This window comes from Balaenoptera borealis (genome assembly GCF_965194805.1).
Source record: "Balaenoptera borealis genome assembly, chromosome: 11".
NCBI lineage: Eukaryota > Metazoa > Chordata > Mammalia > Artiodactyla > Balaenopteridae > Balaenoptera > Balaenoptera borealis.
This window is the reverse complement of record NC_138868.1, coordinates 110,077,438-110,104,296: the sequence shown is the minus strand read 5'-3', so window position 1 is coordinate 110,104,296 and position 26,859 is coordinate 110,077,438. Positions and strand designations below refer to the sequence as shown.

Genomic DNA, 26,859 nt, shown 5'->3' with positions numbered 1-26,859 from the left:
ATTCTCCTAAGAGGCACACACCAGCCTGACCTGCACACAGATACTCTTTGAGATGGAGCCACAGTCGGGAGGCAAGAAAACTATGAGGTCATACAATTCCCCAGCGGCTTCCCTATCATTTGAAGCATAAGCTTTGTGGCTCCCTCAGCCCCGTGGCCATGAACGCCCGTGATAAATGGAGCTATGATTCAGGAACAGTACACACAAGTTTGCATGCCTGGATGAATTAGGCACCTAATGAAGCAGGGCATCTTCTCAGACTGGACTTGCTCTGGAAGGCTCTTGCATTGGATTTAATGGAGGCATTTAAAGCTGGTGTCCCCCCACTAAGTCCATGTCCTCACTGGGTTGAAGGGTCAAAGCCAGAACCTGCTTGCCTGACTTGGATGCTGGACATGGAGACACTTCTGGCTAATGCAGATCAGCATCAAATCAGCTTCTTGATTCCATATGGAATCATTCCAAGTCCTAGAAGTCCTGGCCTGGAAGCACTGCCCCTGTGATTTATTCCTTAGACCTTTGGGACAAATCCCTGATCCTGGGCCAGTGGCTAAACAGTTAGGAGTTTGAAATGCACCAGGTCATCCAATCTCTGTGTCTCTGGTGCCTGGTTCAAACTGCAGGGGAGCAAAATTGTCACCCCAAAATGTCTCTTTGGCATGCAGATTATTTCCAGCTGAAAGCAATCAAGGCCCAAAAGACTTAGGAAGAAACTCTGCCCTTCCCCCTAACTACCTAAAGAACGTAGAAAGAAGACCTGTACCAGGAAGGGAGCTGTTACCATAGGTAACGACAGTGTGAACTGGGTGTGGAGACAGGGATGAACCTGCAAAATCTGTTAGTTATTGTTCCTCTCTGTGTCCATCTCCCTGCCTGGCCCAGAAATCACTGTCTACCAAACATCCGCCTTTCCTTCTCCATGTGAATTGCCTCCCCTCCCTCTGAAGTCCTAAGCCCCTATCCCCAACATCTTCTTTTTTTTTTTTTTTTAATATTTATTTATTTATTTGGTTGCACCAGGTCTTAGTTGCAGCATGCGAACTCCTAGTTGCAGCATGCATGTGGGATCTATACCCCGACCAGGGATCGAACCCAGGCCCCCTGCATTGGAAGCGTGGAGTTTTAACCACTGCACCACCAGGGAAGTCCCCCAACGTCCTCTTTTGTCTTTAGCTGAAGGTGGTATTTAAGGTGAAGGTTTGGGACATTTTGGTGAGTTGATCACTTTTCCTAGGCCTCTTCCATGTATACATATTAGTAAATGTTTGCTTTATTTTCTCCTGTTACTCTGCCTTATGTCGATTCAATTCTTAGACCGGCAAGAAGAGCCTAGAAGGGTAGAGGAGATTTTCTTCCTCCCCAACAGCAGTGCTCCCAAGGCCCGAACTTCTTGGCAGTGCAAGTTCTCCTGAGGAGAAGGACAGCAGACGCCTCTTCTGCTGCCCGCCAGGGAGGTGAACGTCTGGGCAACACACAGCTGAACGCTCTCCTTCTGCCGGTCCACTGGGATACCCGTGACAAAGGAGCATCCTTACGAAGCTCCGTTCAGATTGGCTTATCGTCGACCGTTCAATTGGTTGCATCTTCTGAAATCTAACTACTATGTTTCTATATAAACCACCACCAGAAACTCTAGCCTTTATATTCAGTCACTGCTATCTATAAGGCAGTCTTTGGAATCTCCGGAGAGAAGCCGGCCCCAGGGCTTCTAGAGCGAGGAGTTATCTGTTCCTCTCCTGTGAGAAAGCCCTTCCTCTCTGGACCGCTCCAGGATCCTTCCAGGAGACCCCGGCCTCTGCCCGAGGCCAACTCTGAGACAGGGAGGTTGTTCCGAGTCCCTGGGAGCAGCTGGGTTCCAAGTCTGACGGGAGGGTTGGTGGCCGCACCCCTCCCCAGGCGCCCACTGCTGCGCGATGCCAAACGCATCCTGCACGGCCGGCTCACGGCGCCTGGACAGACACGCGTCCGTTCACACAGGGCTCCTCTGTCACCTCTTTTCTCTCCTGAACACTGGCTCACACAGCTTTGAAACCCGCTCCCCACTCCCGCCCAGCACAGCCCTGCCGTCCCCGCTCCTGGTAAGAGAAGGGGGACGTCGCCAGTCCCCGCATGGAGATGCTCTCTGCCTCTGCCGCCTTCCACCCCTCTGGGCTGCCCGGCCAGCGGACGTCTCCAGGGAGGAGGATGAAGGGGGCACGTGCCAGGCAGACAGCCCAGCAGGGACCTGCCTTGACTACCAGCTCAGAAAAGTCAGGAACCTTGTCTGCCGGCCACGGAGTCCGCAACGCCCCGCAGGTGGCGGCTGGGAGCTGGCAAAAGCGCCCGGGGAGCCTGGCAACGGCCTTGCGCGGCAGGGGCTCTGGGTCGCGGGTACTGCTCCGGCTCCTCCCGCGCCCTGGGACGCACGCGGGGGGCCTGTGGGGAGGGGGCCTGGCTCCCTGTGTGATGTTCCGCGGCCACCCCCCTGGCCAAGGCGGGTCCGCGGGGCTGTCACTCCCCTGGACACCACTTCCAGCCTGGCCTCGCCCCCCCCAGTGCCCTCCCCTTGCCCCGCCCAGCCGCCCTCCTGGACACAGCTGCCTGCAGGAGGAAACAGGGGTGGTCCCTGGAGAAACCCGGAGGCGGGGTCTGCTCACATCCTCTCAGAGGACGTGCACCTGCTCTCCGCCACGGGCGCCCGGACCCCCCGGGTTGACTCCTTGTGCCAACTCCAGGCTGATGTGTCTGTGACTCCAAGCTGATCAGACCACTGATGGATTGGATTCCTTCAGCCTTTACAAAACCTCCCAGCTGCTCCGTAGGACACGCACTGCATTTCCTAGTCCGCCCGCCATCTGCCTCCTTAGCCTCGCGCCCCGCCCCCCCCAGCAGGCGTGCACCACACATACGTGTGCGCACACGAGCGTGTACCTTCCAGCCTATTTTATTTAATTCCCATCCTTGCACCTTCTGCCTGAAATGCTCTTCACCCGACTCACTCCCACTCCTTGTTCCAGGTCCTATTCTGGCCCCAGTCACCTCTTCCAGGCAGCCTTCCTTGACTTACTCTGGTTCGCTTCCACAGCACCATACACATCCCACTATTAAAATATGCACCATCGGGGCTTCCCTGGTGGTGCAGTGGTTGAGAATCTGCCTGCTAATGCAGGGGACACGGGTTCGAGCCCTGGTCTGGGAAGATCCCACATGCCGCGGAGCAACTAGGCCCGTGAGCCGCAACTACTGAGCCTGCGCGTCTGGAGCCTGTGCTCCGCAACAAGAGAGGCCGCGATAGTGAGAGGCTCGCGCACCGCGATGAAGAGTGGCCCCCACTTGCCACAACTAGAGAAAGCCCTCACACAGAAACGAAGACCCAAGAGAGCCAAAAACAAATAAATAAATAAATTAAAAAAAAAAGAAAGTAACAAAATATGCACCATCCTGTCCTACAATTATCTTTATGTGTCTCACATGCATTTCTTCCCCTATGCTGTGAGCTCCATAAGGGCAGGGTCTGTGCCTAGCTGGGCCCCCAACAGGTATTTAATAAACCTTTGTTGAAAGAAGGAAGGAACCAGAACACTGTGACCTGTGCTACGTGTCCATACTTACTGTCTCTGTGTTTTTCTTTTTCTTAAGATTCTACTTGGAAATAAACCCACAAACCAAGCCAAGAACAAAGCAAAACATTCTCTCCAACCTTGCCTTTGGCTTTACCTCCATTTTCTCGTCTGAACACCCTTCCCCCCTATTTCAAACGATTTCCAATGAAAGTCACTGAAAATTCTTGTGGTTGAGGGAAGATATTCACAGAAATAAAGCCATATTGGTTAAAATTCCAGGTGGAGGGCCTGCAACTGGAAAGGGGTTCCGGCCCCGTAAAGCCCCTCACGTAGGAGATGAAGGTTATTATCTCCTGCCCTCACGTGTGGAAACTCAACCTCGGAGACCTTAAGTGACTTCCCCAAGGTCCCTTGACTTCTGTCTCCAAATACAATTCCTCGACTTCTGTCTTCAAATACAATTATCTTTCCACTAACTCGGAGCTGTCGCTTTGTGGAACTTGCATATCTCCAGTGAGGAAGACAGCAGAGAGTGAGGCCACAGGACCTGCCCCGCTGGGCACGGGTCAAGGTGGGGAGCACACAGGCCCTCCCACACTGAGCGGCACAGGAAGATCGCCATGAGAGGAGGACCTGCCGTCCAGGCAGCTATGGATCCCAAGCTCCTGGAGCAAGGCCCTCTCAGAGCCCTGGCTGGCCAGAGCGATAGCCCAGCCCATCTGCCCGGTGACTCGGCCACACGGACAAGGTCTCTGCCCTTCATCCAGCCATGCTTCCACTCTGTGTGGAATGCCTTTATTGCCTCAATCTCATTATAGAGCTCTGGAGGCCTACAGAGACTAATCACCAGGACCATTAGGGTCCCGGAGAACTGTGATGAGTGTCAATTATCCATCGGAAACATCTGGACGGAATGAAAGCCTCAAATAAGATGCATTTTATTTGTAGCCAAGTGACTCACCCAAGAACCTCCCCCTTCCTTCCCCTTTCCCCTCCCTCCTGCCACTTCCCTTCCAGCTCCAAGTTAGAGAGAGAGAAAGAGAGAATGGGGTAAGCAGAGGCCAGCATGCAAGGCCAAGGTCTAAGAAGCTCATTGCATTAGAGCATCCATGTGCAAAGGAAAGAGGCGGGCCTGGTACAGAGGGGCCCAGACATAGAGCTATTTTGGGCACTGACAGGTCCTCATTAGTGCTGGCAGCAAAGACAAGTTAGACTTCTGCAGGGGAGGCACCCGGGGAGAATCAGATGTCCTTGGGGACAGTTAATCTGAATCGACACAGGGCCGGCCCAAGGTCAGGCGGTTCCCACCGGGCTGCCTCCTGGGGTTAGTGCAGAAGAAAAGGCATCTTGCAAGAAGGCAAAGAGTCTTGTGCACCTCAGCCCACCAAGGCAGCAGCTGCCTGGAACGTAAGCATACCAACCTTTCCCAGGGGTCAGAGCTGTGGTTTTGACTTCTAAAAGAAATGAAAAACAAGCCACCGTTAAGGCAGACAGCAGCCAGAGACACTCACTTTACCCTCTGATGGTTTTGGGGAAGGAGGCTGAACTTCCGGCCCAGCCCCCATGCTGTTCTGACCACAGCCCAGCCCCCAGACGGGCACCCCTCTGGTTTGCTGGGAAGTCAGTTGCCAAAGGTTGAGTGGGGGGCCGGGGAAGGATGTGAGTGATGGTCACATTGGAACCCTGACCCAAAGAGAGCCGGCAGCCCTACCGTGTCTTAGCAGGGGATGTCAGTACCGTGGAGCCAGAGGTCCCAAGCCAATAAACACTTTTTGGAGAATAACCTTCTTTCTTTGGCCACCAGACTATCCTCTAATTAGATGAAGTCTGCAGGCTTTAGTATAAAACTGGCTGATACAAATAGGCCCTCCTACAGCAATCTGAATGCAGGTAGCCAAGCTCTGTTTGAGATGTAAAGTTAACTGGCATTTATCGGTGCATCTTAGAAATACTGGGGAGCGAGGTTCCACGTACCAGGAGAGCCCAGACCTTTGATAGCTGACCTCTCTTGATGACTCAGACTACAGGAAGCTGGCCCAGAGGGCTTCCTCTCTCTGGAGCAACGTAAGGCAATAAGACCTGCATCCCTGCTGCTGGGACCCACCTGTGCAAATGCTGGGCACCAGCCCCTCTCTGCTGGCTGACCCAGGAAACACCCTCATTCACCAATTCAAGCTCTCAGGCCAATCCACAGAGCCTGTTCTGCTGACCAGCCAGCAGTGGGATGACCTCTCATCTTTCACCTCCCTCTTTAGCTGGGGGCCTCTGCACATGTTCACCCTGGATACAGAGGGTGGGAAATCCTTCCACAGTGTATATGGGTATCAAATCACCATGGTGCACACTTTAAATATCTTATAATTTTACTCATCAATTATACCTGAAATAAAGGAAAATAAAGCTGAAAAAAAGAAAATGACATTAAAGTCTTTTGCATCGAAGTGATACAATTCTCCGTGCAAAGGTCCTCGCATGTAGAGGGAAAGACAACCCAGAAATAACTCAGCCTAAACTCGACTAAAACATTCGACCAAAATCAGGTATGTCCCTGTGCATTCAAGCTCTCAGTCTACTCTTTAAAGGCATCTGAGATACGAGGCAAATCTTGATCCAAGTGGACATTAGCAACCCTGAGAAGCCACTCCGTGGGCGGATCTAAAATCAAAGATCAAAGGGGTGACTCAGAGAAGATCTGATGTACAGTCAGGGTGGTAGAGAAAAGCCAGGAGCGCTGGTCCATGCTGTCTGCTGTGCATTTAGCAAGGACAGTCCCTTGGAGAGATTACTGGGCCCTCAACCCCAGCCTAGGAGCTAACTAGGGGTTGTTTTCCTGAATTGTCTCATTCGGGCCCCACTGTCTCAAGCCTCCCTGTACCAGGACAGAGGTGACTGGAAGGAAGGAGGACCATCTGCAGAGAGATGCCTGGAGTCCTAAAGGCATCATGGCCTTCCACCCCCAAACCACAAGCGGTGCAAAGTAGGGCACGTGTGAGGGAGGGCAGCCCACAGAGTGATGGGGGCCTGGCTTAGACTCTGCCAGGCGGAGGGCGCAGGGAGGGGTTCTACCTGGTGGTCTGGCTTGTTGGAACTATCGGGAAGAGGAACACAGTGAAAGCACACGCTCCTGCAGTGCTCTGGAGCCAGAAGTGATCTTCTATGAGGGCAAAGATCTGAAAACAGCTTCGGCTTAGCTGTTCCATCCAGATCCTTTCCCGGTGAATCTCCAAGGTCATCATGCCTTGGTGTCCACATGGGTAAAGGGCTATTTGACACTCATTCTGGACTTTCCTAGAACTTAACCTTGGGCTTTTCCAGGTGGCAATGTTTCAACCCCTCTGCCACTCATGTATCTCACCACAGTGAGGAGGGAAATGTAACCAAGGCATTCTTTATATTTACTGGAGACCTCCCGCTGAGCTCCAGCCCACTCCCTGTGATTTGGTTCTAAGAAGAGATGTAGAAACTGTTTCTACATCATGTTTATCATCATGAGGTGCTATCATCACCACTGGGCCCAGCTTCTGGGAGTGAGAGCCTCTTCGAACCTCCAAGCGTGTACGAGCCCTGAGCTCAAGGCTTTGCGTTAACCCTTGGCTATCGACAAAGACAACAATCCCTCAAATCTAAGCATGTATTTTTCTCACCAAGAGCTAGCCTGAAATGTGTGATCTTTTTGTTGCTGTATTAAGGTGAAGCCAGGTAGAGTGGGAGAAAAAGAAAGAAAAATGAAAGAAAAATAACATAGAAACAACAGAAAAAGAACTGCTCCCTTTAAGCCTCCAAGTTAATATCTCTGGTCAAGCCATGAAGTGATCTTTCTGCCACCAAGCCCAGCTGAATCCAAGTACCTAGGTGGGCACAGGGCTGCTGTCTGATTCTAGTGGGTGGGGCGGGGCTGGTTTCACACCAGGATGGTTATACAGGACAAATAAACCTTCTAGAAACAGCGCGAAGGGATCTTTTTTGGTACCTTCTGTATTTAGACACACGTGCCATAGAACTGCTCACTGCTGGGTGGCTGTCCTTAATTAACCATCTTTCATCCTCTGTAGGGAAAACAGATCATCTCTGCCACTGCAATTGTTTCCTTCTGAGGCACAGAGTTGACTGACTTCCGCCTTCTTTAATAAGATGATTTGATGGTCACTGCAAGGTTCGCAGGCATTAATCAGCCAACCTTTCCCAGCCCACTGATACCATCAAATCTGACTCCTTGCCCAGGAGATAAAAGACAAAGGACCAGAGGATGGGAAATGAACAGCCACCGAGCCGCTGAGTTTGCAGTGCGCCCCTGGCACATTTGCCTGTGAGGTAGGGAGTGAGGGATGGCGGTGTATCCCTGAGTCCTTAGTTATCACGGCAAGAGTCCCGCACCACCAGATATTAATATGAGAGGGGGGCATGCAATCTGTTGTGTTTGCAAAAAGGGAGCAGAGAAATACTTCAAGGGTGGCAGAAAATGCTGAGAAGGAGTGAAATTCTCTTATCTGAATCTTTCTAGACCATCCGGATATTAAGTAGCAAAATAGCTTGGAACGTCTCTTAAAGCCAAGCGTTCCTTGTCCGTGGAAATCCATCGGAGGTGAGCGGAGCATAGCCTGGGAGTATTTCCCTGAGAAAAGAGGTAGCTCTCTATTCTATGGGCCGCTAGAAAAGGAGGAGGAAAAAGCAACACACACACGCACACGCACACGCACACACACACACGTGTGCACACACGCACACACACGCAGATGAATGAGAGAAATACCCCAGGAGCAAGATCTATTTTCTCTAAAATACTCCTGAGCCGTACAAGAGTCCAACAGCTGCACGGAAGACCACACTAATCCAAGTCCTGGAATGTTCCAGGTTTCTACCAGCTGCAACTTCTGGCCTGGACCCATTGCCCTGCGCCCGACAAGAAGGTGAAGGGTGGGAGCACAGTAGAATCAGAGTAGAGAGTTGGCATGCAGACCCTGCCCCAGGCTCAGTGGCCAGCAGAGCAGGTGGGAATGCTCAGCTCTGTGTCAGCAGGTGGGTCCTCTGCTCCTGGTCCCACGCTCAGTATCAGGTGGTGATTTGTTTGTTTCCGGTCAGTTTGGTTACTGTTGGCTTTAGTGTGGGACGTGCCCCCTCCATCCCTTGAGGGCACCTTCGGCGGAATTCTAACTCCTTAGCAGCCACTCCCCGTTTTAAACATCGCTTTCCCTCCGAGAGTAAAGATCTCAGTGATCAGAACGAGCTGAGTCACTCCTCAAAGTCCCTTGTGAAGCATCTTCTGCTTTACGTCCTGTCTCTCACACGTCCCTTTTACCATTTATGCCCTTAGCTACTTTTCTAACGCTCTTTGAGATCTGCGGATACGCCTTGCCCAGGGGTTCAATAAACGTTAAGCTGAATCAAGTTGAACCTGGACACTTCCATTGACTTCACTTTTTTTCCTATTTCTTTGTTTCATTTTCCCCTTTGCGGTCTATCACCAGGGTGCCCTACATCACTAAGGTGAATAATGCATCCCTGAATCATTTCACGATAAAAGCATTCTTCCTCATATGTCAAACAGCTTCCCATATAATTCATTTTCTTCCATCCCCTCCCCCGCCTTCCAAGTCTAACGCCATCGTCTGGTGATTGTTTGTGCAATGCGAACGGATGAATGGGTGGGATGAGAAGGATCGGGGGGTAGGTGGAAGGTGGGAAAAGACATTCCCGTCATTGTTGTCACAGCTGCCTTCCTGCGGGGCTCTCTGAGGGTCTGCACGGTCCTCAGGAGGAAAGCATAAACAGCACATACAGCATGGGTTTGATTCTACCACTCAGCCTGGGCCCACTCCGGCCCAAATGTTTGGTCACAGTCTAAATGAATCACTTTTGCTAGGCTAGGGAGCTGGCGAAAATGTGAAGGTCTGAGTAAAAAGAGGTGAGAGATGCAGGTGTCACATGGGGGGAGGACTTGGAGTGGAAGAGGTGGAAAGGGGATGGGGAGAGGGCTTGAGAAATGAGTTCATGAACCCCTGTGTCATGACATGGGGAGGTCCCTGTATCCGGAGTCTGGACTCCAACAATCTAACGTGCACCTGGCGATTTTCAAAGCCTTTTTAATACATGCTCTCATTTGAAGGCTGCAACAGCTCTCAGATAGATAAGGCAGATCAATTCTATGTCACAGAAGAGGAAATTGAGTCTGAACGATGTTTCCTGAGCTGCCCAAGCGCACAGAACACCCAGAAGTTGGGCTCTGGATTAGAGCTCAGTGGCGTCCGCTCCAGGTCACTGCTGCCGAGGATCCCCCAGGTGCACCTGCCCCCCTTTCCTTCCCGGAGACCCTCCCCGTGAACCTGCTGCTGCAGCTTCAGGACCGTCCGAATCTCCCTGCACGGGATGTTTGCCTCTATGGCTGGGCTGTCAACGGGACTCTTTGTTATGAAAACTGCTCAGTGGGTGGACTTCTCTGCCTGTTGGTTCAGCCTTTTGCCTCCATCAGATCTCCGGGCTTTGAGAAGTTAGTGCCGTTTCCTTTCCTTTCCCCTCCCAGCCCTTCTGGGGAGGTGGGCAAGGTGAGCGGAGAAAAGGGGGCTATCCTTGGAGTTTCATCGGCTCCCAGGAACCTCCTTAGCTTCTGCTGCCATTCACTAAGCACCTGTACAGACAGGAGCCTTGGGTGATGCACGGCAGGGGGTGGGGAGGGGGGTCTGGGAGAAAGCGGGGAGGAGAGAACCCAGACAGCGGGGGTGGGTGGGATACTGACCTTGTAACAAAGTTGAGCTTGTAGGCTCACTTAGCTCTAAATCAGGTGGGGATATACAGGAGAGAAAAATGAAAACAAACACATATATTATATACAGTAGCTATATATTGGTCATATATAGTTTGTATACTGTCTTTCACACACATTTCTGGAGGGATGGAGACACAAAAGGAGACACAAAAACCAGAGGTGGTAGGACAAGAGGAACGCTGAAAGGCGGGGTGCGTGCACACAGGATGCCCTGGTCGGAAGGTGAGGGGCTGGCCATGCGTACGCACCCCAGCGCAGGGAGCACGGACTCTGGGTTTGTGCTGAGCTGCGGTGCTGATTGGGTGACGCAGGACCAAAGTCCCTTTCCAGATGAGACCTGTGTCACATCCACACCCACACTGTTTCGTTTTGGAAGACCTAGCTCAGGAGTTTCTGGTCCTTACGGCGCCACGGCAGGAGCAAGGTCCTCCCGGGGGCCTCGGTGGTTCAGGATCACAGGGGCTCAACTCCCCTGGTCCCCTGCGGCCTCTGGAACCTTAGGGACAAGGTGCTCGGAACCCTACTGGTTCCTCATAGGAAGGACCACCCATGCCCTGTTTGGCTTAAGTACCTCAAAGATACTGACCCTGATGGGCATCTCCCAGCACCAGCATCCCTCACTTTTCAACGCCAGGTCACGTGTACAGCTTACGTGCAGGTTGGTGGCAAAATGACGCTAATTTAGCCAGCTCTCTGATGCTACAGGAGAAGGAGCCTAATCACAAAGTATATTCGCATAAAGTAAACGCTGCTTTCCAACCTGCTCAAGTCGCCTTGATGGCTCTGAGCCGAGTCTTCTGATCATAGGAAATGACATGGGAAACTCCCCAATACATTTATATTTGTCAAGAGGTCTTACTGATAGTGGGTGGCGATAGTTTAGGGGCCGCGCTCTGTGGACCAGCCACAGCAGAGCTGATGCGGTGGAAACGCCCATCTCGCCCGTTAACGGGATTTCCTAGCCTCGTGGTACTACGTCCCCCAGGTGGCATTGCTGTGATGGGCTCCTCAGAAATGCTCTCTCAAATGAGGCTAAAAACTTGGTTTCTGTTTGATTAAGTTTGGAAAAATGCTCCAACCTTTTTCTCCCTCTTAGAGATTTAGTGTGTAAAGGCTCTGAGAGCTCCCGTGTTAAAGAACATTCCCACGTGGGCCCCGTCCATCTTTGTTGGACCCAGGCTTTCTAAACTTATCTGAATCCATACTATCAGCTTTTAACACATGTTTTTAGAGAGCACCCTGCACTCCAGAAAGCTGGCAATTGTAGGACTGTCCCAAATGATACACAGGGTGACATGAATGCTGACAGACCGGTGGGGGATGCGGGCAGAGGTTGTAACTGCCAAACACGGGTCTGCGGAAAGGAGCAGATTTATGGCACATGCTTCACGGCATTGCTTGTCACAAATGCCAGGATTTCACTCTTAAAGTTTGCTTCTTCTCTCTCTTCTCATCTTAGATGGCTTAAGGGGAAGAGGCCAGGGAATTAGCAGTGATAAAGCCACTTGCAAAACCATTTCATGCATCTGATTTGGAAGAGCAAAGAGGTCAAAGGAGGAGGGAGATTGTTTATAGGAACGAGGAAGGCTACGGGTGGAGAGCAGGGAACTCAGGGGGAACCTTGGATTTGCAAGGCAAGGGAAGGAGGGGGCTGCCCCTTACTAACCATGGTCCTTGTGTTCACGCAGACAGACACCTGCCAAAAAGCCGAAAGGCTGACAAATGTGAGGGGCCGTGATGACTGGCCCTGTGTGGGAGGCGTGAGACACATCAATCACTCTAATCACAGCTCTGCCCATTCGGGTCTGCCAGCTCTGGGATCAAGGGCAGGCTTCCCCTTCCCAGCCCTCCTGGATAAAGCGGGGCTTTGTTTTACATGCTGGGTGAAAGGGGGATGGAATGTGATTTGGAAGTCGAGATGGGACAGTGGAGCAGCGCAGGTGGGCTATCGGGGCAGGCTGGGTCCACTGCGCCGTGGAGAGGATTTGGCAGGGCAGGGGGAGGGGCGCTACTTGAAGCTCTGGAATTATCTGGGGGTCCTCAGAATAAAAAGGATTTAGGTTCCTGCCAATTTTCTGCTAGCTTCCTCACCTTTCCCTCCCTATAACATTCAAGAGTGCTTGTTAACATGGTTGACGGGGGACCAGACTTGAAAAATTCCAAGCTAACTGAACTTGTTGGGGCCTGGAGGGATTTGCCCCCAAAGCAACCAGAGATTAACCCTGTGGGCTGCGGGGAGAATCTGCCTCTACCCAGGGATGGAACCCATCACAGATGCCGGATGCGCTCGGGCATCCAGACTCACTTCTGTGTAGCTGTTCTACCCATAGAGGTGCGAGACATCGGGGGTCTAAGAGGCAGCTTGTTTACTTGCTTCCTTTCCTTGTTTCTGGCACCAGTACAGTTGCCGGATATGTAATGAGGGCACAGCAGTTTGCCTTGCACGCATTAGTCCTCAATAAATAGCGACTGAATGAATTAATGCATGAATGATTATGGGACTTCTGTCCGGATGGGGGCTTGGCTGGACAGATCCCTTCAGACAACACCCTTGGACACAAATGGAGAACTCAGGAAACACTCATTTTCTATGTTAATTCTTCCTCTAGCACTAATAGCATTCAGGATCCCAAGGCCCATGATTCTACTTTTATAAATACAATGCAGCTTCTCTTACGTCCCAATGGCCAGAAAAAGTTTCAGAAATGGTAACATTTCACACTCATCCAGGGAACAAGTATGGAAATAGTGTGTGTTCCTCTCTGGGCTCTTGACTATTAGACCCAACTGTAATAACCACAGTCAGTTCAGGAGATACTGAGGGGAGAAATGCAATGTCACTTCAGTATCCTCAAATCCTTTTCTCTGATATCAGGATTCTTCCCAGTACAGAATGACACCTGGTGTCTACTTTCATACGTGTGCTGGTTCCCTCTCTTTGTCTCTCCCCCTCCTTCCTCCTTTCTTGCCCTTCTCACCCACCCCTGCCTAACTACCCCTGACTCTCTTCCACGCCCCCGCTGCCCTTCCCTCCTGCCCCCCTCCTCCACACGCCCCTCCCTCTGTCGTTGCCCAGCCTGGGGCTCCGTCTCACCGAACAGTGTGATGCTGGCGTTGGTGTGGCCCAGCTTGTTGGTGGCCACACACGTGTAGTTCCCATAGTCATGTTCAGAGACGTTGAGGAAGATGAGTTTGGAGAGGAAAGGTCTGTTTTCCACTTTGACCCCCTTCTTTCCTTCAACCAGCCTGAGACAAACAAGAGACAGACCAAAAAGAGAAAAAGGAGATGGTTTTATATATATATATATATAATTTTTTTTTCTCATAAGGAAGAAGAGAGACTCTGGAATTAATGACCTTCCCTCTGCCCCCTTTCTGTCATCACTATAATCACTTATGTTTTTGCATTCAACTACACAACAAGTTGGCCACAATCGCACGTATAATTGCATTTCTCTGTTTTAGGTGTGTGCCTGGAGACATTTCCTGGCACAGTGCAGATATCCGTCTCCCTATGAAGATAGTGAAGTTCTCTGAAGGCAGGTGACTTCAACAAATATAACGTGCCAGCTGTGTGCACTCAGCCCAACAGGATTCGTGCGGTAGGTGCTCGGAATTGTGGACATAATTGAGGTTGATGGTGGTGATGATGCAGATAATGATGGTGACGATGATGACACCTGGGAAAGTGAAAAGCTCGGTCTTCAAAGAGGAGGAGAAGCTGAGGGGTTCGAAAGAGCAATGTTTTTCAAGCCCCTGAGTGATAAAATTATCCCTTGAGAACTTGAGGCATTCTACAGGTAATACCTTATTTTTGGCTGTGATTAGGATTAAAGAATCGGGGATCGTTTTTACGTTAGGGGACTCTGAAGGGTCTGGGAGTGGTGATCTGTCCAGAGTGTTATAGCAACTCAGCCTGGAAGAGATTACAGATGCCTGAGAATACGGCCCTACGTGGCCAGGACTGTCTCCCCGAGCTGCCTCACCCCATCCTGGAGTCCAGTGTGCTACAAGGGCTCATCCCGACAGCCGGGGCCACTAGCTAAAAGCCACGGAGAGTTACTGGGGAGGACAGCCGGGCACGCTTATTAGAAGCACAGACACCATTACAGGGCAGACAGAGAGGGAAAGGAGAAAACTGCGTTAGAGGCTGGTAGGGCCACATCCCCCATCTTTGGAGGCTGTTAGTAGCAATTCCTATTGAACTTACATGTCTGCATGGAAATTATGAGACCAGCTCTCTTCTTTTTAAAAAACTCTGGAATGCCCTATTTTGGAAAATGGGCTTTAAGCCAACTTTTTACTTTCCCTGAAATAATTTGACTTCCCTGCCCAGAAGCTGAGTCTATGCTACAGGAAAGAGAAATACTAGTGGGGAAAATCATCCTTCTGAATGGAGGATCTCAGGGAACTGGTCACAGAGTCAGCTGCCTATGTAGGGCCTGGCTGGAGCAGGACGTGTAGACAGTAAAATATGTCAAGATGATCGTGTATGTGGACAGGCCTGTGGGACACAAATTGGAGCAAATGGCTGGCGTTGGAGTCATCAAACCGAGAAAGACAATATTCAAGGCAGAAATAGCAAGTAAAGCCCAGCAGGACAATGATGAGAAAATGCTCTGTAAACCATAAAATGTTATTTGAAATAATATATTTCTGTGGAGTCAGACACTGCGAACTCCTCCTGCCTGTCCCTGGGCCACAGGACGTTTTCGGCAGAGATGTCCGCTGTTTGTCATCATCTGAAGGTGCTGTCTCTGCAGGAGGCCAGGATGGTTCTCTCCTTCGCCGAGACTCACGACCTCCGTGATGAGAAGAGCAGGATCCTGGCCTCAGTCCTAACCCAACGTCTGTCTCCGGGGGAGTCAGAGTGGGGCTGAAGGAACCTGCCTTGCTTTCCATTCCGTAGCTTTCCATCTGCGAGCCTTCGTCTCTGATAAGCGAGGGCCAGCGAGCCAGCCTGAGTCCAGGGACTTCATTCAAATGTGGGCACAGTCCACGGCGAATGAGGTGTCCGGCTGTGCGGCCAGACGCCACCGTTCTCTTTCCAGCTTGTTCTGTAGACGCTGGTCCTCCAGGGGGTGCTGTTCAGAGAAGGCTCTGAAGCCCCCCTGCCAGGAGGCTCCTCTGAGCTCCCCGAGCATATTGACCCCATTTGCCATTCTGAGGCCACCCCTGGGCTGGGGAGGAAGCCTTCACATCAGAAGCAAGCTGTGAAGTAGATTTCAGCTCTGCGGTGGGGAGAGACACTTACCCAGAGCAGGTTCGGCTTGACAGCTCGGAAATGTCTTTAGCTAAAAGCAGAGGAGGGCGGCCCGCGGTACTCAGCAGCGCCTTGCAGCTTCTGGGATGACCCTCCGCGTGGTCACACACCTCCCACACCACTGCGGAAACCAAGCAGGACCCGGGGGTGCTCCTGGGCACAAAAGCCTCTCTGTGTCCCCTGTTTCTTGATTACAGGAAATAGGCTTCATTTAGCCTCCAAGACCTTCCCAGAGTTCCAAAGGGCAGGTTCAAACAGATGCTAATCAGGGAAGGGAGGGGCTGCAGAGACAGGGGAGGAGCAGTGGAGAAACCACAGTGCAGCCGTGAGGCAGGTCCTGGTGCCCCCTCAGGGGGTGCACATCACAATGTCTTTGAGCTGTTCTGCAGATACTGAAACTCCCTCCAGGGGGGAGAAGTTAACTGTCTGCCACCCACGAGCACGGAGACCCCAGACCAGTTGGAACCAGAAAGTTTATGATGCCGACTCCTGCTTACCTCCCCACCAACCAGTCAGAAGAATGACCACGAGCTGACCACGCCCTCTATGAACCATCACTATAAAACTCCTCACTACCCACACCAGGGCGGGACACACAGTTTTGAGGGCGTTAGCCCGCTGTGGCCCCCCTTTACCTGGCAAAGCAATAAAGCTATTCTTTTCTACTTCACCCCAAACTCTGTCTCTGAGATGTACTTCAGTGTTGGGGTACAGAGGCCAGATTTGGCATCACTACCAGGCTTCAGCTTCTTAATGCTTTTCAAAGCCTGGAGTCCTGTGGATGAGTGGCCCTTATTAAGGACAGGCTTCCCTTCCCTCTCCCTTTGATCGATGGCACCCACGGTGGTGGCAGGTGTCGAGTGGCTAGTACACAGTCAAGACAGATTTCTACCCTGAATTCTGAGAAAACTGCCTGCCCCCATCACATAGACTCCTTTGATTTGCCTCAGAAATCCCCTCAGCTCACCAGGAATGTGAGCTAGGTTAGAGCTGGTCTGCCCCCAGGCAGGTGCAATCTGCCCTGGGAGACCTGCCTGGAGGAGGTGACCTGCGAAGGTCACCCGGACGAGGTGACCTGCGAAGGCCCAGGAAGGTCAGGCAGTGACAAGACTTCAGAGGCAGAGATGCTCTTCTAGAGCTGGGTGACAGGAGGACAGACAACTGCATTCCATGGTCTCCCATTCCCCTCCCATTTACACAGGGGAATAAATACAAGAGCAGCAAATGGGAAACCGAGCGGAATCTACTAAAGGAGAGAAAAGGAGCTGCCGTGAGGACTCAGACAGGGGAGGACTCAGAGGCGCCTGAGCCTGGGGCTCTGAAAGCCGCTGCCCACCACGGTGATGCTGCCGGGCTCTCTCCTCCTGGGTGAAGCCTGCAGCCCCCCTCTCCGTGACGCAGCAGCAAGCTCTCTCTTCCTACACCCACCATTGGCCATTTTTGCCTAAAGGCTAATCTTCTTTCCTCCACGTATTTTAAGATTTTTTTTCTTCTACATTTTGCTCACATTTTCATCCCATAGAGAATTAGAAAAACAGGAGGCAGCTGATTCATTTTCATGAAGGCCCAGGCCATGGAAAGTTCAGGAATTTACCCTGGAGCTCAATAGATTTTTGTTTTTTGTTTTGTTTTGTTTTCTGATACTGGACCTTCACGTCTCACTTTTATTCTTAGTAAAGGAAAGGATAAAAAGGAGGAAAGAGGAAGCAGGATTTCAAAGAAAGATACCCATGTTTATTTATTGGGAAAATACTATTCCCTTCTGCTTGATTCTGATTTCTTGGAAAAAAGGAGGAAAGCCAGCTATTTCTTCTTATCTCTCCCTGAGTTTGCTTTTCCTCATTCTGTCTCAGTACTTCCATCTACAAAATGGGCTAGACACATACAATGCACCTAAGTTGCTGCCAGAATTGGTACCTAAAACTGAAAAAGTTCTGCTTCTCACTGGGAAGGGCTATGATGATGTGCAGTGGGTCCTCTGACTAAGCAACTTGGTTCTAAACAAAGTTCAGGGGTTGATGCAGAGACTGGAGGAGCTCTTGGTGTCTGGCCTCTGTTTTTAAACTTATTTTTTATTGAAGTATAGTTGATTTACAATGTTACATTAGTTTCAGGTGTACGGCAAAGCGATTCAGTTATACATTTATATACATATATTCTTCTTCAGATTCTTTTCCTGTATAGGTTATTACAAAATATTGAGTAGAGTTCTCTGTGCTATACAGTAGGTCCTTGTTGGTTATCTATTTTATATATAGTAGTGTGTATCTGTTAATCCCAGACTCCTAATTTATCCCTCACCCCTTTCCCCTTTGGTAACCGTAAGGTTGTTTTCTATGTCTGTGGGTCTATTTCTGTTTTGTAGATAAGTTCATTTGTGTCATTTCTTTAGACTCCACATGTAAGAGGTACCATATGATATTTGTCTCTGTCTGACTTACTTCACTTAGTATGATAATCTCTAGCTGCATCCATGTTGCTGCAAATGGCATTATTTCGTTCTTTTTGATGGCTGAGTAGTATTCCATTGTATATATGTACCACATCTTCTTTATCCATTCATCTGTTGATGGACACTTAGGTTGCTTCCATGTCTTGGCTATTGTAAGTAGCGCTGCTATGAACACTTCCTGGTCCCTTCAGGAAAGAATCCCAAGGCACTGGAGATGTTCTGAGACGCGTAGGCAGCAGTTGGGTCTCTCCCGGCATGAGTCCTGGCCTGGAATTGCTCACCTGCTCTCCTTCCCAAAGTTCCCCTTTTTGTTGCTTTTTTCCCTCAGCTTCTCAGCCTCCGTCACTCTGTCCTCCTCCTCTACCCCACATACACCTCAGGACTTTTTTGTATCGCCCCCCTCCCCATTTTTACAAATGTGCTCTGACCATGGACAGCTCTTGCACATGTATTTGCCGTTCATCCACCTGAAAATAGCTCTTTGATAACAGTAATCACGCGTTGCCTGGTCCCCGGAGCCACTGAACCCTGTGCTAACGTGCCATTTGCTAACTCCTCATGGTGACAATCTTCAGTGATCATGACAAACATCCTGATGGCGGCTGCAACAATAGGAGGGGATGGGAGAGGCCCCTCTCTTTTCTCCTGCAGTGAAATACAAGCCGGGCACAAAGGGAGGCTCACTCGGGTCACGGACGCTTTCATGCACCACCCCTGAGAGTGGCTGGAACTGGACCGGAGTCCTCAGACACAGCTAACTTAGTGCCCGGGAGAATTCCTTCCTGACGCCTTAATGCAAGCCTGAGAAGGTGTTAAAAATAGCTGCAGGCAGAACACATTATTTTCTGGGCCTATAAAAAACTCACAGGCTCCTAGTGGCCTTTCCTCTGAGATTTTGCTTCCCTTAAAAAGTAGTTTTTCTCAGGCTTGTTGGTGGGCGAGTGCCAGTTCTGCACGGCAACATCACAAACATAGCTGAAGTTCACTAATACCAAGAAAAGGCTTGTTTGTGTATTGTTTCTCCCTCATAGGTAGGAGGAGTTCAGGAGAGGACTTTGCAGGAATCCATTTGCATCCCTGTGGAATCAGGCAGGAACCTGGAAGAGCTTTCTTCTTCTTGCGGGGAGGGGGAGGGAGCCTTACCTTTTGTCATCCTTGTACCACTGGAATTCTGCCGAGGGAACCGCGGAGGCTTCACACTGCAGCGTCCCCGTCTGTCCCACGGGGACACCTGTCCCCTTAGCTTCTGAAATATATGGAGGATCTGCAGAGAGAAGACATCCCATAGCGGCTCAAATGCCTCAGTCACTGACTGTGTTTTTCATGCCCTGCTCTACCTCCGGTCTCCACCATGTGCCGGGGAATGAAACCATCCCATATTGTTCTAAGGAAAAGCTCACGTGTACTGCTTCTGCTTCCCTCTGGACAGACGTGGAATGACCCGGTATTCAGGCACACTTCCTGTTTAAACTTTTCAACTTTCATAGGATGTAGCCACCCCATCGACCCTCTACCCCATGGGTTGACAGTCAGCTCCTTTAATCAGCCCTATAGACTGTCCGCACACCAGGTTCTTGCCAGAGTATATAACCTTGAACTATTCAATTTCCATCAAAAGCTCAGTTGAAAGAAATAATACTCATGGAGAATTGCCTGAAGGATACACAGACCCGTCACTCTTGGAGGTGTTCTACGCTGGACCCCTGAATCCAGCCGGACCGACCAGAGCTAAGTACTTGGCCTGCACTCATTCCAAGGCTTTGTCAAACTGCCCTTGACAATGCCGACAGTTGCACTGAAATGCATTGTGAGAAACAGCCACAACCAACTCGCCCTTCTGTTTATTGCAGAGATATTGCATGTGATGTCATTGTGCTCTATTTGTGGAGACCTTAACGTGAAGTTATTTTTTTTTTTTTTTTGTGAAGTTATTTTTCGAGTCTCAGTACCAGAAAAAGCAGTGTTTCTCCCAAGCAACTAATTTGCTTTCATCTTATGGACATAAACCTCAAACCAAATGATGTTTCCCCTCTTTGCTTCAGGAGCTGGAAGCCAAATCCTGGACCCACATCTGACCACCTTGGCATATAAATTTTATGTGCTGATTTCCCCCTAGATTTCACTTATTTTCCTATATAGGTTTTCCCTTTGCTTACATTTCCTTACTCTTCAGGTTAATCTTTATTAACCTTAAGTCATCTTATGTCACTTTAAAAATGAATCGTGGTAGGGTACAAAAATGGTATCATTGTTACACCTGTTTCCTTGCTGCTTAAAGCGCTTTGTGTTAATTAGGTTTGAATTGCAACAGAAACCAAAATATTAAAGAATGAGTAATCACCAAAACACGATATTCTTCCTCTACCTCCACCCTCACCTAAGTTTTGAAGGAGAAAGGCTTGTTGTTTGCTGGCTTAGTTCTTAGATTCTAGTCTGTCCTAAGACTTTCTGAAATTGGGCACAGCAGGGAAAACTTTCAGAATGTCACAGAGAACTGAGTCAGGGTACATAACGAGGAACCGAGAGGGGAAAGCGTGAGGGAGGGGGGGATGTTGCGCAGCATCAACGTCAGAGAGAATTTGGATGGTAAAGGAGGAGGAGGGGTCCAGAGCAGTGGCCTCCATACTTTTTGGGTTCAGTATCTCACGTAACAAAAATCAGGTATGAGCTATACCCTCTAATATGTGGATATGTGTATGTTTATCTATTTATAGTCCAATTATGAATGTATACCATGTCCATCAACATACATAATTGGAAAGGGATGAGATAAAATCAGTATACCATGAACAGAAATTATAATATTTCCTTCATACACGTGCTTTTAATTTATTTTCTTGCTCCCTATGAAGGAGATGACTGTCTAGAGAGTGAGAAGCTTGGTGACATTATGAGTAAAGTATGGGAAAAATTGGGATTCAAAGACAAGCTTGTATACCTTATGCATTGAATGCTACTTCACGATCTTTCAGGAATGTTAAGGCAAGCTCGGGATGATATGAAATCACTTTCAGATCCAATTTATTATCGTTTTTTTAAAGAGTTTGGAATTGTCGCTCCTAAAGGCAGGACGCGGACCGCAAGGCTGCTCTCTTTCCTACCCCGAGTCAGGGCGTGGTGCTGAGGCCAGCTCTCTGCTGTGGCCGCGACAGCAGCAGCCGCAGGCACGTGCAGGGTGGGGGCTCCTGCGACCACTTACAGTTCACGGTGACCTTGACTCTCCGCACCACTGGGGCAGCCACATCATTGGAGGCGCTGCACTCATAGTCCCCCGACTGCTCCCTCGTGATGCCCTGGATCTCCAAGTACTCGTCTTCGCTCACAAAGCCCACAGCTGCAGGAGAAGGTGTGGTGGAACAGGAGAAAAAACACAAAAGGTACAAACTTAGAAAACAAAGTGTGCAACAGTTACGTCCGCAGAGAATCGTGCCCCTTCCAAGTCCAGATTCTTGGGCTCCATGCCAAGTCTCCCTCTTTCCACTCTTTTTTTTTTTTTTTAATCAGTCATCAATTTTATACACATCAGTGTATACATGTCAATCCCTCCTCCCACTCTTTTATCTCTTCCGTCACCAGCTCTTCCTTGGTTCCCTGACGGGCCAGCTAAAATGTCTGTGTTCCTACCTGCACTAAGCACAGAGTCTGGAGAATTGCTGGTCCTCAGTAAGTGATGAATAATGTTGAAATTTACCCTGCCCGAATCTCACCAAGCACTCAGGCTCTGGGGATCTGAATTAGGCACCTTCGGTGAGTATTCACTTTCTGGTCTCCAGGTATCGTTTAGGTTGAACCTTGAAATGCAAAGCTGATGACATCATCCTAGATCACGAATCCATGATCGTGATCATACCACACTAGCAGTTACACACACACACACACACACACACACAGCTGCAAAAGGCAGTGGAAACACTAATGAAATTAAATTTCTGTTTTCAGATTTAGACACTCAATTAAATCAGCAGAAATCCATTTTCTAAACTTCAATCTGCTGGAGCTCTTGGGTACAAGATCCTGGCCACAAATCAACAGCAGGGACTCCACCCTCTAACTACAAACATGGCAGAGAGGAAAGAGCAAGAAAACAGGGCTGCGAATCACACTGTCACATCCCCGTCCAGACACTTGGTCTCCCCGCTGAAGATTTATGAATAATAGTAACAACCATCTACCTACCCGACTTCCTCCCTGAGGTCTGGCCTTGAGCCTTTGATATGGACAGACCAGGACATTAATGCCTGCAAGAGGATTGTCACTGTCCCCTCCCAGAGTCACCCTGAGCGTTCACCTCCGCCAGGAGGTGCATCCCGGGTGCATCCCAGGATCAGCCTGCCTCTCTGTTAAATGAAGATAGTCAGCATGATGGTACACCTTACCCTGTGACCTGGCATCGTCTTATGGGGAAAATGGGTGCTATTTTTAATAGCTATTCTGCAACAACAAGCAGAAGTTGAGACTGTCCCCAGAAACCAGAAGACACGTCCCCTGGAATAAGGTATATTTAATCCTAACATCTCACAGGGCTGTTTGGAGGAACAAATGAAAACTAGTTACATGAAAGCACTTTGGAACACTAGTGTGCTGCACACTTGTTGCCCTAGTCACCCTGTGATCTGCCTGGACGCCCAGACTCAGGGGGCGCCAGGCTATGTTAACCCCAGGGGGCCCCACGTGAGTGGGCAGGGAAGAGGCACAGTGCCCCCCAGGTGATAAAACCCCTCCATAACACCACCCGTATCGGCTGATGCAAAGCACAAAAATGACAAGAAGAAGAAACTACTGTAATACAAAGAATTATGTGTGTGCTATGTAAATTATGGTTGTATGTGTTCTGTGACATTGTTAAGCTCCCCATATTTTGTCAAGATAATAACAGGAGCAATGACAATGACACAGAAGACAACAGCTTTCTTCTACAGAAGGACCACTGCCTGCCCAGTGAGGCCAGGGCCCCTGGGTCATGGTAACTCTGTGTCACTGTGCAGAGCTGAGTCCAACCTGAGCATTTCCCAGGTGTCTTCATACCCTACAGAGCCCACATATATGTGCAGGGACACTCCTGCCTCTACGACCTTCAGGGGAGCAAAAGAACAGCCTCTGTCTATTAGAGCAAGCGAGCAAGAGTTAATTAATTCACAGGAAGAACCAGGGACGTGCTGACAAGTAGAAAACAGCGTGCAAAAGTCCAGGATACGGAGAAGACCATCAGCATCAACCCATAGACCCTCATGGTCCCAACCAGTGAGAACCTTCTCCATGTCACAGGAGTCTTAATTGTCACTGTTTCCTAAGCATCTGTAGGGGAAAAAGCACCAACCTTGATTTGCGGAAGGTGGGGAGGAAACGAGGAGAAGAGGTTTAAGTGAAGAGCTTGTGATTCCTTTTAGGTTGTCGTTGTTTATTTGCGCCCAACCTGAGCCTACATTTGTCAGATATTCCCCGCTAGATGCTGTAATTACTGTGCAAAGCATCGAGGAGACCAGTGTCACACTTAATATTCCCATTAATTTTAAATGGTGGTCCTTGGTACATATGTGTGGCAATTGGTGTCATATTTTAATTAGGCTTGCCCTACACCATCTGAAATTAATAATAGCTCGAATTACCAGTGTAATTTACAAATTAACAGTGCCATAGCATTAGAAAATAAATTAGCTCTGGACAGCTGTTTCTGGATTGAGCTCCAGTGTCAAACCAGTGACTGGGAGGACCTCAGATCTCCTGGGAGGCTGCGTACGACACCATCAAAGCAAAGAAGCAAAGTGACACAGGGTTCTCTGGTCTCTTGTTCTTCTTTCCAACTACAGACCATGCATCTAGTTTAATTCTATCATCCAAACACGTTCTTGTGTGACCACAGTAAGACTTACAGGAACCAAGCTTGAATGAATTTGTTATAGGAATATCCAAATGGAGAAGTTGATGGGGGGCGGATTACTGTCACAGACTGAAATGCAACGATGTAAATATTAGGACAATCACGGTAAAAAACTTAGAAAGTTTTTTGTGGGGACATGTGTGCTGCTGTATGTGAAGTTTAATATATTAATATCAGGCAATTTTATGTAGGGAAGGAAGTTAGATGGCTTAAGATTTGGGGAAAGTGTATGTTCTCCACTGACGTAGATATATATTACCAGAGGGAGAGGATTACACTTAAGTCATCCTGCAAAAACCAATGAAGCTTAATTTTACTATCATGTGTTCTCCAGATCAAAAGTAGAATTATAGGAAAAGCACAATCATCGCTCACCCATTGTTATATGTACACTTTCTGATTAAACTGGAAAGGTAGTATGTATATAGTAAAATGCTTTATACATTTTAGCTTTCATTATCATTATTGTTACCTTTCTCCTCATATACTTTTTTCTCAAATAGGAGCAAAAATAGCAAAACCAGACAGAAAACCAGTATATATATATAAAACAAATGAAACTCTGAATCACCAGAAATGAGGTCCCTATAGGGACTGCTTAAACAGACAAACAAGAAAAAAAAAAAACCCAAAAAACCACTAAACTGAAATCTGAATTTATAGAGTTAATGATTAATGATTCAAGGAAAGTTTTCCTTTAATAGCATTTGCACTCTGGCTATGAAATGATCAGTGCTTTGTCACTCGAATGGAGAACTTACAAAGACTATTGGAAGAAAAACAAAAAGAAAACAGATCAACAGAGCTAGGACATAGGCTGACTTCAGAAGAATTGCCTAGAATAGTTGTTTGAATATAGAATTTTAGATGCCACTCATAGCTACTAAATCTGAATGTCCTGGGATGAGGAATGTTAATAATTTTACTTGGAAATTCTTATGTACAGTCAAGTTTGGGAATTAGGGATTTAGGTCAATCCTGTATTTTTCATGTGGGAAATTGAAGTTTAAAGGAGGCCATGATCACGCATGGGGCTAGAGGCAGCACACCAGGTCTCCTGATGTCCCTCACACCGATCCTACAGCTATAGTAGTACTCTCTAATGGTGTTTTTATGCCGTGTGCACTGGTCTTATTTTCCCATGCAATCAAAACTTTTTGACAGCAGGGACCATGTCTTGGGCATCTCTGGCTCTTAAGGCACCTAGGAAAATGGTTTACATAATTTGAAACTTGTCAACTTCTTATTAATAAACTGATTGAGGGCGTCCCTGGTGGCGCAGTGGTTAAGAATCCGCCTGCCAATGCAGGGGACTTGGGTTTGAGCCCTGGTCCGGGAAGATCCCACATGCCGCGGAGCAACTAAGCCCGTGAGCCACAACTACTGAGCCTGTGCTCTAGAGCCCACGAGACACAACTACTGAGCCCGCGTGCCACAACTACTGAAGCCCGCGCGCCTAGAGCCTGTGCTCCGCAACAAGAGAAGCCACCGCAATGAGAAGCCCTTGCACGGCAACGAAGCGTAGCCCCGCTCGCTGCAACTAGAGAAAGCCCGTGTGCAGCAACAAAGACCCAATGCAGCCAAAAATAAATAAAAAAACAAACAAACAAAAAAACCTGATTGACCAATAGACTAAGAACTACAGACCGAATTCAATTAAAAAAAAAAAATTAGGGACTCTGTTGCTTACCTAACCCTCACATGGCTCTGTTCCCAAGACAGCATCACTTTTGGTAATTGTTCTTAGCAAAATATTTGTATTTCCTGACTTCAAAAAATATCATCAGTGCTAGTGTTCTAACAGAAGACTTTCTTTAAATATGTGATTTTAAAAGGTTTATCAAGTGTTTAGCATACTTTATATTTAGTCTTGGGGCCAATTATTTCCTCAGGGGGATGCATCTTTAAAAATGGAGATCAAGGAGGAAGTGTGATTTCTCTAACAGAATTTGTTTTACAGCCAACTTCTCAGGAATACAGCTATTTCATTAAGTGGAATCTGACAATCCAAGCAGCGAAATGAAGCAAGTTGGAAATGTGATCACATCTGCCCCCAAACCCCCAAAGAAGCTTCACACTCTCCGAGGACTTAGCTCAGCAGTTTATAACCCATCGAAGGACAAAAACTGCCCTGTGTAAGTAATACTCCTTTGGAAAAGAAAACCCTAGGTTTCTGAGTTCATAGATTGGGCTTTGAAATCTTTATAACTGAAAATAATAATAGCCACGATTATCATTTTTATCACACCCAAGAAAAGCTACAGAGAACAGCTGTAGCTATTGGAGAGGGCACAGCTGTCTCCTTGCTTAATATTTTTATGGAATATATACCAGCTGAGATAAAAATCATTGGACCTCAGAAACTAAAAAAAAAAAAACAAAAACATACAGAACATAGAATCCCAGAATTCAAAAGTTGGAAGGAATCATTTAAAAAATTTAGTTCAAACACTGTGACTAGTCTAGTCCTCTAGACTCTGCTCCCCTTTTCCCTCTCGATTTGCATCAGGATGTTCCCATTCAACCCAGACTGGGCTTCAAGGAGAGTCGTTTACAGGACAGGTCAGATGGTGTCCCTCCAAGGTGCCTCAATTTTGTGCTGACCAGCATGGCAAGTTTTGTGCTTTGATGGAGGAAGACGTGGTTTGGCTCAGATGCTGGGAGGTATGGTCCACAGGAACATCGTGATAGAGGCGTGGTTAGTATTCCTCAATAGCAGCCCTTGCAAGCCGGAGGGACTGGTTTGAGGTCTGAGGGAGGAAGTGGTTAAAGCCAGAACTAAAGAAGATATTAAAGGTGGGCGAGGCTGCCATGAGATGCAAGGTCAGCCCCTGCTGATGGACTGGGGAAGGTCTCCCTCATCCCGCCCCACCCCCAAGAACTCAAAGCAGTCTGGGGCCCTGGGCGTGCAGCCAGCAACTGTTCAGAGCAGACCCTCGCTCTCACTCAGCCAGCAGAGGCAGT

At 48.8% G+C, this 26,859-nt stretch overlaps 1 protein-coding gene across 8 annotated transcripts in view; it reads right to left on the bottom strand.

Annotated features, from left to right (window-relative positions):
- Positions 1 to 26,859, bottom strand: part of NTM (neurotrimin) — a 935,126-nt gene that overhangs the window by 2,432 nt on the left and 905,835 nt on the right. For 4 of the 8 annotated variants that reach the window (XM_082343112.1, XM_082343118.1, XM_082343119.1 and 1 more), the window contains 5 exons: positions 21,217 to 21,351; positions 19,161 to 19,281; positions 13,397 to 13,548; positions 10,273 to 10,308; positions 4,964 to 4,996 (listed from right to left, as the gene is read on the bottom strand). In XM_082343112.1, coding sequence (XP_082199238.1) covers positions 4,964 to 4,996; positions 10,273 to 10,308; positions 13,397 to 13,548; positions 19,161 to 19,281; positions 21,217 to 21,351 — 477 coding nt within the window. The remainder of the gene's footprint in view (positions 1 to 4,963; positions 4,997 to 10,272; positions 10,309 to 13,396; positions 13,549 to 19,160; positions 19,282 to 21,216; positions 21,352 to 26,859) is intronic. The other 4 variants (XM_082343116.1, XM_082343117.1, XM_082343113.1 and 1 more) reach the window with 3 other exon arrangements.